This window comes from Podarcis liolepis, assembly GCF_965112155.1.
Source record: "Podarcis liolepis genome assembly, chromosome: 1".
Classification (NCBI taxonomy): Eukaryota; Metazoa; Chordata; class Lepidosauria; order Squamata; family Lacertidae; genus Podarcis; species Podarcis liolepis.
In genome coordinates this window covers 77,095,943-77,109,791 of record NC_139554.1, presented here as the reverse complement: position 1 = coordinate 77,109,791, position 13,849 = coordinate 77,095,943, and the positions used below count along the sequence as shown (strand labels likewise).

Sequence of the window (13,849 nt, the reverse complement as noted above, 5' to 3'; positions counted from 1 at the left end):
CTAAGCCCATAACAATTGTTTATGTAGCTATTTATCCTTTGGCTGTTTAACTACAGATCGTGTGTACAGATCAACTTTTCTTTTTCAGATATGGCTTACTGCTTTCAATGCAAATAAGATCATTATCCAGACAAAGACAAAGATTTACACATTCTGAAACTTGTAGTCCTTTTGTCCCATGAATAATTTTGAAGATGGGTAATAATACTTTTATTTTATTGGGTCATAGTGCTGGTTCTAGGAAGGAACATTAATACAACACGATGACATTCCTTTAGTCAGACCCAGTCAAATAATGCTAAGCCAAACCATGGCTTAGTGCAAATGTGCAAGCCCCTGGAGAGATCATTGCCACTTTGCTTCTCCTCTGGTCCTACTGTGGCTGCACTGCTGCGAGCTAAGGTTTGGCTTGGCTTGGCATGTCATTTTCAAGCTCCTGGTTTGTCTTCTCCAGACTGAGAGAACAAATATTGCTAACAGTGCATTATTTGCTATGAGCCTGGCTTCTGATGGCATGCTAAGCCAAACCACGGCTTAACTCATAGTAGCACAGGAGGAACACAAGGAACAAAACAATCTCATTCTATTCTCCTGGAGCCTGCACAATTATAGATTAATATTAAAACACAGTTTAGCTTAACTGGAAGCTGGTTTATTGTATCTCACTCCTGACCAGTGTGGCTGAAGCCTCTCATCCTTTCTCTTCAGCTGTACTTCCTTTGTGCATTGCTATTCATTGGCTGCTTTGAGAAACTGATGTTCTCCTCTGCCAAACTGGTCTTCACATCATCATTTTAATAGCTGTTTCTTGAGAACCACAGTAGTTCTGGGTCTAATGGTCATGAGACCAAGAAACAGGATGAAGGCATGGGTGTAGAAAGGACTGGCCAAATTCATTGCTCTTTCTTGCTGTTTTAAATGATCGAGAGAATGGAGCAGTTCCCCTGTATGCAACAGTTACAACATTAGCTTTTTTAGTTTAGAGAAAAGGCGACTCAAGAGGCAACATGACAGACATATAAAATTCAGGATGCTATGGAGAAAGATGGTAGAAAAAAGATTTTCTTAGCCTCGCCTAATATTAGAACTCAGAGACATCCAGTGAAGCTGAATGTTGAAAGATTCAGGACAGACAAAATAAAGTACCTCTCTTTGCACAGCACATAGTTAATTAAACTCACTCCCACAACAGGCAAGTGATGGCCAACAACTTGGATGACTTCATGGAGGGCAGGGTTATTAACCCTGATGGTTATGTTCTGCTTCCAATATCAGAGGCAGTATTCTTCTGAATACCAGTCGCTGGAAACTGCAGGAGGCGAGAGTGCTCTCGCACTCAGGTCCTGCTTGCTGGCTTCCCACAGGCATCTAGTTGGGCAAATCCCAGCTCTATGTGGAGATGCTGCAGACTGATCCTAGGACCTTCTGCATGCAAGTCATATGCTCCTTCACCCAGGCACAGCCTTTCATGAGGCTTACTTGCAAGTCAGTGTACTTAGGACTGAAACACCCATAGGGCTGAAAAGGTTACAGTAGTATATACCAAAAAAATTAGTAAGCAGCCGAAAAGGGAGACAGGTAAATTGTATGAGAAACTGATCCTCAGTGTTCACTTATGCAACAGTCCTCCCAGTTTCCTGGGAATAAGCCCCACTGAGCTCAATTGAGTTTACTTAGAAGGAAACCTATCTAAGGTTCATATTGTTACTGAGTTTGTTACTGAGCGCAATCCTACGCATGTTTTCTCATAGGCAAGTCTACTCTGTTCAGAAACATCGCCCAAGGCCAGCCGCCTTAAAGGGCTTAGTAACAGAAATGAAAACCGCAGGCTGTATTCACACAGCTATCGCGTAATTCAGAGCCGCCATCGCCACAGATCAAAGAAAATAAAGCCTCTTCCCCTTTATAGGGCGCTTGCTGACGCCTCTAATACCGAAACAGCAGTCGCAGAGACCGATTCCTCCCTATGGGCGTCGCTGGTGCCTCTAGTGACATGGCGGCAGCACAGGCCGGCAGGAAGCGTCTCACTTCCGTTTAGGGCGCCGCTAACTATGCGGTTTCTGGTTGGCTATGCCTTGCGTCCAATAAGAAACCCGGTTGTTGGAGAGTACTGGGAAGAACCCCGCGCCGTAGGCTCCTCCCTTTCCTTTTTGCTATCGCCGTCGTAGAGAGCGCACGTCCAGAGGCCCGAAGTGAGTAGGCTTGGGGGGGGTTTCTTTTACTCCGCGACCCCCCTTTTTTGTAATGGATGCGTCCAGGACGGTCTTAGATTCCATCTCCACCGCCTGCCGTTCCGCGGGTTTATAAGCCGGGCAGCCCGGGTAGGCGATACCATGTGAGCCAGGGTGGAGGGGGTGACATGGCGGCCATGTGCTTCCTGATCCAGGTTAGGGAAGGCCCGGCTGGGAAGGAGAGGAGCCTGTGATCGTGGTGGTCGGTGACGAAAGGATGCGGAGGGCATATCATACCCTAGAAACGGCGAAGGCGAAGGGAGTGCTTTAGAAGCCTCCCGGGCAAAAAGGGCGAGTGGAGGTGGTGGGGAGCAGCCCCCCCATTCCGATTTAAAATAAAAATTTAGAGACTGCAACAAGTGGGTGAAGATGCTTTTTCGCCCTGGTAAGCGACCGTAGTGCATTAGGTTTTCGCATTTCCGGCTTGTTCTGGCGATGGAAAGTTGAAACTTAAAATCTTAGCGGCATGGCGGCTTTGTCCGACGTGAATGTGGGAGTTGTGATGGTAGCACGTGTCTCCCGTGAGGGGGCTTATTTTTAGAAGGCCCTGAATTGAAATCGTTAGTTTTTTTATAGCCCCCCTTTCCGCCCAAGTTAAATATTTAATTTGCAGTTGAGAGAACATATTGTGTGTTGTAATGTAAGAAGAGGCTGCCTTATACCAAGTCAGGCTGTTTGTTCATCGGCCACAGTATTGTCCAGTCGTGAATAGTGGTGGTACTGCAGTCTTTGGTAAAGAATAGTAGCATTCACTACTAGATCTTTTTTAAAATAAAAGTAGTAGTGTCAGGAATTGAACCTGGTGTTTTCTGCAGGCGAAGCATGTGCTCTAAATAGGAGTTACTTCCTGGATGCCCCTAATATGAAATACATAAGGGTAGTTCTTAAGCATAGATATATCAAAAATTAAGAGGGCAGCTGTGCATACTCCCCTGGAACTTTAGGTGGTGTCATCCATTTTAAAACTTACTGGACTATCATATGTATTAAACACAGGAAAAATCTTCTGCTGTTCAAATAAGTATCAGCCATTTTTTAAAAAAAACAACCCCTGCCTTATTTTTTCTTTCCCAGAATGCGCTACGTTGCAGCTTACCTTCTTGCTGTCCTTGGGGGCAATGAGTCCCCAAGCTCAAAAGACTTAAAGAAAATTCTTGACAGTGTAGGCATTGAGACGGACGATGAACGTGTGAATAAGGTGAGTGACCGATAGGTGTGCAGTGTGGCATAAATGCCATTCATTGAGAAGACTACACTGGACCACAAGCCCCTTTCACCCAAATAGAGACTATGCAAAATGAAGGCTTGAAGAATGTTGTTATTGGTTCCTGTTTCACAAGTATTCTCTGGATATTCCCTGTGCACCTCTCAGCTGCTTTGGGGCTAACTTTCAGTGTCTAGAATGAATTGGAGTAAATCTAATATTGTACAGCATATCCTGTAGTGATGAGACTTCCATTTCTATACTGAAGATCACAGGATGGTTTATAGTATTAAAATAAATGAGATCACAAAATACATAGAAAATTAACCAATAACCCCCTATCCCACAAACATATTTCAGACACCATAGATTGTGTAAGCAGCCAAAGGCCTGGTTATAAAAGTCTTCTTCTGAGCTAGATCTACAGTTCAGTGTTGCATCTTTCTTTGGCTTCTGGACTTAATGCCAACAGGAAGGAAGAGCAGATTGCAAGCTGCCATAGCTCAGTTCTGTGTGTGCTATATCTGTCTTTTCTAGTATCAAGCTTGGGACAACTGGTAGTCATACAGAATTTGTACAGCATAAAAAGAAATGCAAAGTAAAGTTTTCTCTCTTGAACTTTACTATGGTAAACAACCTAAATGAGCTAATCAGCAATGAAAAAACACCTTTGCTTAATGAAAGTGTATCACTTTTTTAGACAGAAGGTTAATTTTTAAAAGTCCCAACGTTTTGGCTTAGTAGTTTTTCAGCCATTATTAGTAGTTTCTACCAACCTTCCCTGGTTTCAATCACTCCATGATAGACTTTTAAGAAATCCATCTGCCTTCTCAAAAGCCCAGCAAGCATAATGGGAAACTGTTGATTTCCCCCACCCAAGGAAATATGGGGCTTGTATAAAAACAATTCAGTTATTTGAGTTCTTGACTCATGAGATTCCAGATGAATATCATGCTGTGCTTGGTAAGAGGTTATTTTAGTCCCACTTGGATAGCTAATCTGCTTGACTGTAGCTAACCAAAAGTGCCCTGGGGATCACTATATTTTTTGTGCAAAGCTGCAATAACGCATCTGAGAAGATGGTAATCTCTTTCTGAGTTCAGTGTGGCACAGTGCAGTTTCCCCAGGGCAGCTCTAGGCAAGACCAATTGTATTTTTAAAAAAGTGTTTTGAGTTGCTTCAGTTTCGCAGTATTTTGGCCACAGTTGTTAATTCTTTAGTTCCCTGCACTTAGAATCTTTTTAGGTAACACTTTTCAACTTGCTTCCCACAGGTCATTAGTGAGCTGAATGGGAAAAACATTGAAGATGTCATCTCCCAAGGTGAGTTTAAAATGGAGACAGGTTTGAAAGGGACCATGAGTCCCTCTTTGGCACTGAGAGATCACTAGTTCAGAGGTATTTAACTATTTTGCTTACAGCAGAGAGGGTTGTTGGGAGTGAAATTACCACAGCAACATAATTCAATCTTGAAACAGTCAAGTGGCCAAACTTTAAAACTGTAATTACTCAGCATAGCAAATGGCAATCCAGAGTGTAATCAATAAATGTGTGTGGCATTAATGGAATATGCTTGGAAATGTAATGGGTCCATCCTAATTCCTACAGGCTCATGCTGGTGCCTGCTGGGTTTCGCTGGTGGACCACATTAATTTGGGGAAATCCTCATAAAAACAGGCACTTGTTGCCTGTTTGTATAGGGGATGTTCTCAACAAATTGCTGTTTAAAAAGCAGCATTGCCTTCTGTGGGGAAAAAAATATTGCTGGCTGAATGGGTCTCTAAAAAGAATAACAGTTTCTGTCTAGCCAGTTTGCTCTATTAAAGTCTTCTGCTGCCATCTTGCTCCCTGTCCACCATGCCTCCTTCTGTGATAAAATAATGAAGCTATTTGTCCTAGTCCCAACTTCATACCCCTCTTCCATCTCCCTCAAACTATCTTGCTTGGTGAGATGACCACCTTACTTGCATCTCCCCGCATTTCCTTAATCCTGTCTGCCCCTCACCTCCTGGTCTTCTCCTTACATCTTAACACCAATACTTGGAATATATGGGTTGCATTTCAGGTATATATCAACATCCTTCTTTACTGGCCAACTTTTTTCTGCCCTCTGCTTCTGGACTTTTGGAACATGCTGTGTATTTCCTAGTGTCTCATGTTTCTCTATTTCAATTTCTCTTTCCCTGTACAATCTGATATTGCTGATTGTGCCCTTTCCCACACCTTAGGTAGAACTCTTGTTATAGGCTGGTTCTTTTCCATCCTGTCTTCGTTGTTTGCTCACTGTTTCCATTGTGGGCAGTGCCTTTTGGACATGCTAAGAATCTTCATGGCTTGTTCATTGGTCCCATGCTACACATCATTTGCACCCTTGGACAACAGTTTTTTTTTTTTTTTGTAAATTCAGCAGCAGCAGCAGTAGTATCACTTTTGCGCTGCCTTTCCATAGTAATCCATGCTCATGGCAGCTCACAACACCAAAACGTTTTACATAATTCACTAACAGTTACAAGCTATGGCAAAATTTAAGCAGCTGTATGCTCAGTGAACTAATGAAAACATCTCATGGTGGACAAATATACAATGAGAATAAATCCAACAGTAATATATGTATATTTTTGCTGGTAATCAAGGTGTGTGTGTGTGTGTGTGTGTGTGTGTGTATCATACACCCCCCCTTGGATCACCAACAAAATAATGCATATCCAAAACTAAATTTTGCCCCAGCAACAACAGTACCCCACCCTGATGATCCCTGGGGAGCATGTCAAAGGTCTTCTTGTGCTCTTTGTAGCATCCACCTTGTAGACCAGTGGTGAAGCCTTGGCTTTATTTTGGATTGTTCCCTAACACCCCCTATTGTTAAGTCATGTCAATCAACATTGTAAAATGTTCTGGTTTGGTCATCTCCCAACCTGATTATAGTAAGCTGCTATGTTGTTTCCCCTTGTCATTCTGCCATCCACTCCACTCCATGTAGAACTCTATGCCACCCATTGAACTCCTCTTGAATGCCAGCACAGTGGCACTACCTCTCTTCCTGTGAAGCCCTTCTGAACCCCCCATCCTTGTATGGTCACACAAGCCTCCTTTTTGTTTCCACTGGCAAAATGTTGGAACCTCCTTTCAGGAGGGACTTGCATCTTAGGCTATTAGGTGCCATGTAAATTGTTGGTGCTGAATACATAGTCATAGTAACTACAGTGATATGGCTGCCCCTGTTACTATAACAGCTATATAATTGATTATCTAATGTTGATGTGTCTAGATGCCTGCAGGAAAACTGGTACAGCAAACTACAGGACTTGTTAATGTTTATATGAGGCTCTTTGTATTTGTTCTAAATAAAGGGTTTTTTGTACACTTAAATTACTTCTTGGCTCTGCTGTTATACATATTCTTCTGAGAATATGCTGAATGGTTATAAAACGTGTTTACTGTTCTGGCTCCAGGAATACCATGCAATTGTTTAGATTTATATTCCTAGAAACAAGGAACAGGCATTTCCCCCACTGACGTGCTTGTTCTCACAAGGGAAATAGTATATTGCCAACTTCCCTGGAACTGTTGGCATTAATTGGTAGCTAGTCTTTAAATCTCTAAGGTCCATTCATCATGTAACTTCTGTAGTTGCACAGTGTACTCCTTACCACAGTTCTAAGTTTGGCTTCATGCTGCTAATGGGAACAAAAGGTTCCCACTGGTTGCATGGGAGAAGGGCATTGAAGGACCAGTTGGCCTGGTTTATATGCAGAAACTAGGCTGATAGAATATTGAGACTTCCTTTTCTGGCACCTGGTGTGAGTTTGGTGGTCAACTCAAGTTGATCACTGGTATTGTGTCAATAGCCTGTGGTGTCTGATGTATTGGGGGCCAACAACTTGAAGCGCTTGTGACAAAACTGGTCTTCTAAAGTGCTAGGCAAAAGTTCATCCTTCTGTTACTCCCTTTATCAGAAATGGACTGGGGCAGGAAGGGGGGAAAGGGTTGGGCAGTAGGGAACACTGCAGAATTGGGGGTTTGTCCTCAGGTATCTCTCTCGTTGGCTTCATATACAGTTCTTCATTTTCCTTGTTAATGTCCCCCAGGTAACAGCAAGCTTGCCAGCATGCCAGTTGGTGGGGCTGTAGCAGTTTCTGCTGGAGGTTCTGCTGCTCCTGCTGCAGGTGCTGCACCAGCAGCTGGTAAGTATAATGGATCATGAAAAGGAAGGTTGGGTGGGCAGGCAGGCATCAAGCAGGAGAAAACTTCTAGAGAGGAATCCAAAAACTTGGTAATTTCACGTTGAGTAGCCACAGTCTATGAGATTAACTGAACAACTCGTATGATATGAGTTGTTACTTTATGACTTGGTTCCATTCGGAAACATTGCCCAGTTCGACATTAAAAAAATGTCTTGGCAATAGCTCTTCCAGTTCTAAGGAAAACATTATTACAAGGTAATGTTCTAGCTCAGACTTCAGATACATTCTCTTCAGCTAAGATACTCTGATTTGGTATGGATGCTGAGACCCAGCCAATCTTCTCTGCTTTCTTTTTACCTTTTTGCTTATTTGCAGTAGGCAATGTTGGCATATTGTAACATGGGGTTACTAAGTGCAGTGAGACGACATATGGCCTACATGAGTGCTGAACCTAATACAACTTGTTGATGAGCAGTGTCTGCCTTCAGCTATTTGCATCATGACTTTCTTTGGATTCTCTTCTAACTCCAGATTGGTTGACCCTCACACCTCATCTTTAAGGCAGCTGCAGTTGTAGTGGTGATGGGGACATGTGATGTTCTGGGTCTTTCCCGAGCTACAGCTTGCATCACCCCTTGCCATTGACCATACTGGAGGGAGTTGAACAATGTCTGAGGGCCATAGATTACCCACCACTAGTATATAGAATTAGCCTATAAAAATGCTGTTTTGAGAGTTGTCTGCTAAACTGTCTATATCTACTTGTCTTTTCAGCGGAGGAGAAGAAAGAAGAAAAGAAAGAAGAGTCTGAAGAATCTGATGATGATATGGGATTTGGGCTGTTCGATTAAACTTTTGTTGAGGGCTAATCTATAATAAAATTTGGTTAAAATATTGTTTTGTTGTGGCGTACTTGATAAGCTTCCTTGCTTTCTGCATATACAGTGTTCTGAATCAGTTGGTAATTCTTTAGAAGTAGCATCTTGTGATAAAGTTACAACTCTTGTTATTGTTTTGTGAATTACGGATTTTCTAGAGTGGTTCAAAGCTGTTTGGTATTAACATAAAGTGAGCAATTTGATCCTATTTAACTCTGCTAAGAGATTAAAAATAGGTTTTTCTGCAACAAAAAAGTTTTTGCAGTAACTAAAATATTTGGAAGAGAAATAGGCTGATACGGATGTAGGCAGAGCCTTTTATAAAAACCAGGAGGCAGCTTCTTCATGCTTTTACACCTTAAATGTGATGCCTTAATCTGATATATGTCAGGTGTAGAGGCAGACAAGCTGATGCCTTTTACACAAATTTTGGTTCACTTTATAGAAATTGAGTAAGAGTGTTTCAAAATATGCATCAGACAAAGCCACATTTTGAATTCAAAAGACTTCTAAAGGGTTAAATGTTCTTCTACAAAACTAATACTGAATTATGGTCAAATCAAGGAGCAGTATACAACCATGCAGAACTACCTCCTGGTTACCCAGACTTCACTATGTCTTACCTGTTCTGAGAAGTTTTTAAAAATTAGATTTTTGCTTTTATTGCCATAAACTTTGCTCTTCTGTGTTAGTATGAAATACAGAGCCCCATGTGCCATGAAATATATTTAAAATACATTTAAATTAGGGTTGCCATATTTCAAAAAGTGAAAATCTGGACACAATAGTTGAATTATTATTATTTTTTGCAAGAACTCAAAAAAGTGGGGGGGGGGGTTTGCTGTTTTTTAGGAAAATCAGCAAAAAAACAACACTTCCAATGTGGGATGCCATATGTCCAGGTTTTCCCATACATTTTAACAGCTTATGGAAAATTCCGCCTAGACACCATTTTCAACAGACTAATCCCAGCTATGTCCAGGGATTTCCGGATATATGATAGACCTATTTAAATATATTTAGAATACAGGGCAGCTGAAATCCTCCAGCAGGTTTTCAACCCCTGCTTTAAAGAGTGATGGCCATGGCAGAAAAATCAGTCCATGTAACACATGCATTGCATACACTCAATATTATACTGGCCCTTGCCTCCCGAATATGAAGCAGAAAAGTGATGGCCGAACCAAAGTGGCATAACCTCATAAATTGATGAAAAATTCTAATTTGAACCCAGATTGGTGCCCTTTGGTATCTTGTCTGTTTTGTGGCCTTCATGAAGCAAAATAATTGCACTACAGTTCTTCAAGTGACAGGGAGTGTAAAGTGAGCTAAGAGGTGGAAGGGACCCTGGCGATCATCTGGTCCAACCCCTGCAATGCAGGAAGATGCACCTGTCCCTTATGGGAATTAACATGCAACCTTGGCGTTCTCAGCACCACACTTGTGTCCAGTACCTTGGAATACAGATGTAGCTGACTTGGTCCACTCACCTAAGATAGGGTATTTTTTAATAATTTTTTTCTTGAAGACTGTTAGGAAACTTTTGAAAGTAGCATCCAGTAACACAACATACATAACTTGGCTTCTTTAATACAGTGGTACCTCGGATTACATACACTTCAGGTTACAGACTCCGCTAACCCAGAAATAGTGCTTCAGGTTAAGAACTTTGCTTCAGGGTGAGAACAGAAATCGTGCTCCGGCGGCGCGGCAGCAGCATTAGGTAAAGTGGTGCTTCAGGTTAAGAACAGTTTCAGGTTAAGAACAGACCTCCAGAACGAATTAAGTACTTAACCTGAGGTACCACTGTACATAGGTATTGCACCATGTTATAAGAGATTATATAAAATGCAGCAATTATGTAAACAACTAGATACTTTTTCCTCAGAGTGCATATGCTTATAAAAATGCAATGCAATGCATAAAAGGAAACTGCTGCCATAGAGTTCTAAATATTGGCACAGAAACAAAAACAGCTATAATAAGTGCCTTGGGCAAAGTGCAAAGGCAACCCTATAATGGACTATGGACTTCTTAGCTAGTCTTGAGTAAAAGCTGACTGATTACTAATTCCAGTGAAGTTGGGATATTTTTGCATCATGTTTTTAAAAGGATGGGAAAATTCTGTAACTATAATGTTTTCATATGTAGGCAGCAAGCAAAGCATAGTTGTTTACATTTCTTTCAACAGGTTTGAGACAGCAGCGGGATCTTACAGAATAGGAAAGGTCTATTACGAGCTCCACTCACAGTGCCAGATATTCAGCCTATGAACAGGCATGTGACTTAAGGAATAATATACTGTAAATGAAAATAGGGTTTAGAGAACACAGGTGTGGTTTCTGACTGTGAAAGAGCTGACTGGGAGAACTGCACACACACCATTATTGTTTGTCCAGCTCTCCCTCTTGTTTCTGTAGACTATTATCACAAAGGATTTCTAATCACATTCCCTGCCCCTCCTCTAGAGTCCAATGCCATTTATAAATAGACAGAACAATATGTAGACAGAACAATATGTAAAATAATAACTTCAGTGTTATTAAAACAAAAGTGTATTTCAGAGGATCAGAGTTGAATTCCAGAGATTCACCAGAGGCTCCAGGTAAAGTACACCTTTAATCTTTGGCTTGCTATTGATTACATTTCAGTTCTACAAGGTACCATTTCTCATATACGCTTACATAGATAGTTAGACCACTGCAACCACACACAACACAACCCACCTGCCATATCTAGTTACCTTTACGAGTCCAAACCTTTTGTTGAAAGTATTCCAGCTGGCCTAGGTATCAGTTTCATAAGTTTTCTGCTTCCACTTTCTAACTTATAGTTTGACTGAAAACAAAGGGGTGGTGAAAGTAAATGGAAAGATGCTAAAACCCTATGAAGTGATCTTGGGTAGTAGGCATCTATATGACCTTCAGGATTTTTGACAAATAATTGATACCTTTCATAATCACTGGAGAATTAGTACGTGGCCTCCAGTATACTGGACTACAACTCCCATCATTGTATTTTAATTGTATTTTAATTTTGTTTTTAAGTTGTAATCATTCAACTTGTTTTTATTATTGCTTGTAAGCCGCCCTGAGCCCGGCCTTGGCTGGGGAGGGCGGGGTATAAATAAAAATTATTATTATTATTATTATCATCATCTGTGATGGTTTCATCTGCTAAATTTCAACTTGGAATGCAACTTAAAAGGCATGTCTGCATTGCCTCCCTAACACTCATTGGTGGGACGAACAGGATTGCTGAGGAATTATTTTAATTATTTCCTCCATTCCATTTCATGCTAGCATACAAGGAAAGGCAACAAGTTGTAATTAATACATCAAGTACTGATGTTGCTTAATAGCAAATGTCTCTTTAAAAGATCCCAGTTAGTATAGATAATCTCAACTAGATTGCCCAGTTAAATTATCCTTTGATAATTAACCAAATGAATTGCAATGTTCATGCTGATAATTAACAGTACTAATCTGGTATGTGAGATCACACTCGCTTTCAGTATTCTCATTTTGGCTGTAGACTTGCCAAAGATGAAGCCTGAGCACCAGGTTTCCTTCTCATTTTAGTTGATGTAGATTAAGTAGGTATTGATTTTATTTTCATTTTAGTATCACAGGCCAAACTGATGTGCGATGATTGGATCCACTGTAGGGAAGATGCAAAATGGATCAGGGTATCACTATGCGGGATGGGGGTGGCTATTTCTTTGGAAAACATTCTTCCCACCCCTTGCTGCTAAGTGATGCAAATTTTCTGTGTAGAAAAATAAGATCCCAGCCCCCAGACCAGTGTATCAAAAACAGAGCAGCCTGGAGAACATGGGAACTGGCTGTTCTCACTTTACATTAGTCCCTGAGGCCCCAATTTTAAAAAGAAATGGGTAACACCTGAATGCCTACTTTTGAAACACAGGCAGCATGACAAGCAAACAGTAAAGAAAAACAATGGGCTCTCTCTAGTTAGCTTGCTACTATTTGGACAGAACTGCTAACCCAGACCTTTTCTGTCTAGTCCAGGGGTCTGCAACCCACGGCTCCGGAGCCGCATGTGGCTCTTTTACACCTTTGCCGCGGCTCCGGGGCGGATACTAGCGAGGGGAGGAGGCGCATTGTGCGCCCCGACACTCCCCACTGTGGCGGGCGCTGTACTGGTTGTGACGTCGCACGGGGGCGGTGCGTGCGTTAGTCACACACCGTCCCGATGTCACCTTCCCGGTTTTGCGGCTCCCAGTTTTTTTTCTTCGGAAATGGGTCCAAGTGGCTCTTTTTGTCTTAAAGGTTGCAGACCCCTGGTCTAGTCTCTCTGTTCCAACAGATACACTGGGCTGGTTCGCATATAATACTAAGTCAAACCATGGCCAAGCATGAATGAGTGAGTGAGGGGGTCACAGTCACCCTTCATTCTAGCAATGCTGCAAATGGATATGACAACAAGACTCATTACACTTGACCACTGGCTATAATGGCTGGTGAGAGTTGTAATCCAAGAACATTTGGAGGGTCACATGTTCCCCGTCCCTGGTTTAAAGACCAACAGATTTGTTGTGGCATACATTTTTATGAAACCAAGCCTGCTTTGCCACTTCATGCATCTGATTAAGTGGACTCTAACCCACCAAAGGATATGCTAAAATAAATCTGTTCGCTACCAAGGTGCTCATTACAAGGCATTTTTCTTGCCAGCTTTTTTTTTTTTGCTGCATCAGACAAGCAGAGCAATCTTGTACATGTTTACTAGTCTTAGGCCCACTGTGTTTTATGACACTTCCTAGTAAGTCTCACAAGCTGGAGGAAGGTAGTGGTGCAGTCGGGCAATTTTAGACTCCGGACTTACTGGTTTGATAGCTCTCCCATTTATTACTTCACCTCTTCGCAAATGCTACAGCATTTGGGGGACTCTCCTACTTCTCCTGCTGAGGAGGGGCCCCTAGCCTTGTCCAGAAGATGGTCTAACTTTACTTTCCCCCAAAACCACTTCCATAGCTGTCAACGTTTTCCTTTTTTTAAGGGAAATTCCCTTATTCCGAATAGGATTCCTCGCAAGAAAAGGGAAAAGTTGACAGCTATGCTTAACACCCCAATCTCAGGTACGTTTATTTGGGACTCAGCTCCGTGGGGCTCTTTCTCAAGAAAACAAACGCAAGGAGACCACCCTCTTCTGAGCCTCGCCCTTCAAATTCCCGACCCCCAGCCTGGCAAACACAGCAGCCTTCCCTCTGCGCACCACATACGTACCCTTTAACCTCCAGTGTGTACACGCGCGTCACCATAACACGCCTGAGGCAACCGCAATGCGCGAGACCTTCAAACTTGGCTTCCTGGGAAAGCCAAGGATCTCT

General features: G+C 42.1%; 1 protein-coding gene and 1 long non-coding RNA gene across 2 annotated transcripts; one reads left to right on the top strand and one right to left on the bottom strand.

Annotated features, from left to right (window-relative positions):
• The first annotated feature begins 2,036 nt into the window (after positions 1-2,036).
• On the top strand, positions 2,037-8,514 carry RPLP2 (ribosomal protein lateral stalk subunit P2). Its single transcript, XM_083480076.1, has 5 exons — positions 2,037-2,192; positions 3,306-3,429; positions 4,709-4,757; positions 7,523-7,618; positions 8,393-8,514. The coding sequence occupies exons 2-5, from the start codon at positions 3,307-3,309 to the stop codon at positions 8,467-8,469; spliced, it is 345 nt and encodes a 114-aa protein (XP_083336202.1). The 5' UTR covers positions 2,037-2,192; position 3,306; the 3' UTR covers positions 8,470-8,514.
• A 2,521-nt stretch (positions 8,515-11,035) lies between these two features.
• LOC310696008 lies at positions 11,036-13,817 on the bottom strand. The gene is made up of 2 exons (XR_014520384.1): positions 13,746-13,817; positions 11,036-12,156 (listed from the first exon to the last, which is right to left on the bottom strand). It is a non-coding gene; the product is annotated as an uncharacterized lncRNA (long non-coding RNA).
• Positions 13,818-13,849: the final 32 nt, after the last annotated feature.

What these genes read in the sequence shown, in the direction of transcription:
- RPLP2 (XM_083480076.1), top strand. Translation starts at nt 3,307, where the DNA reads ATGCGCTACGTTGCAGCTTACCTTCTTGCTGTCCTTGGGGGCAATGAG. An exon ending in ACGATGAACGTGTGAATAAG is followed by an intron (nt 3,430 to 4,708) that starts GTGAGTGACCGA and finishes TGCTTCCCACAG; the next exon opens with GTCATTAGTGAGCTGAATGG. An exon ending in TGAAGATGTCATCTCCCAAG is followed by an intron (nt 4,758 to 7,522) that starts GTGAGTTTAAAA and finishes AATGTCCCCCAG; the next exon opens with GTAACAGCAAGCTTGCCAGC.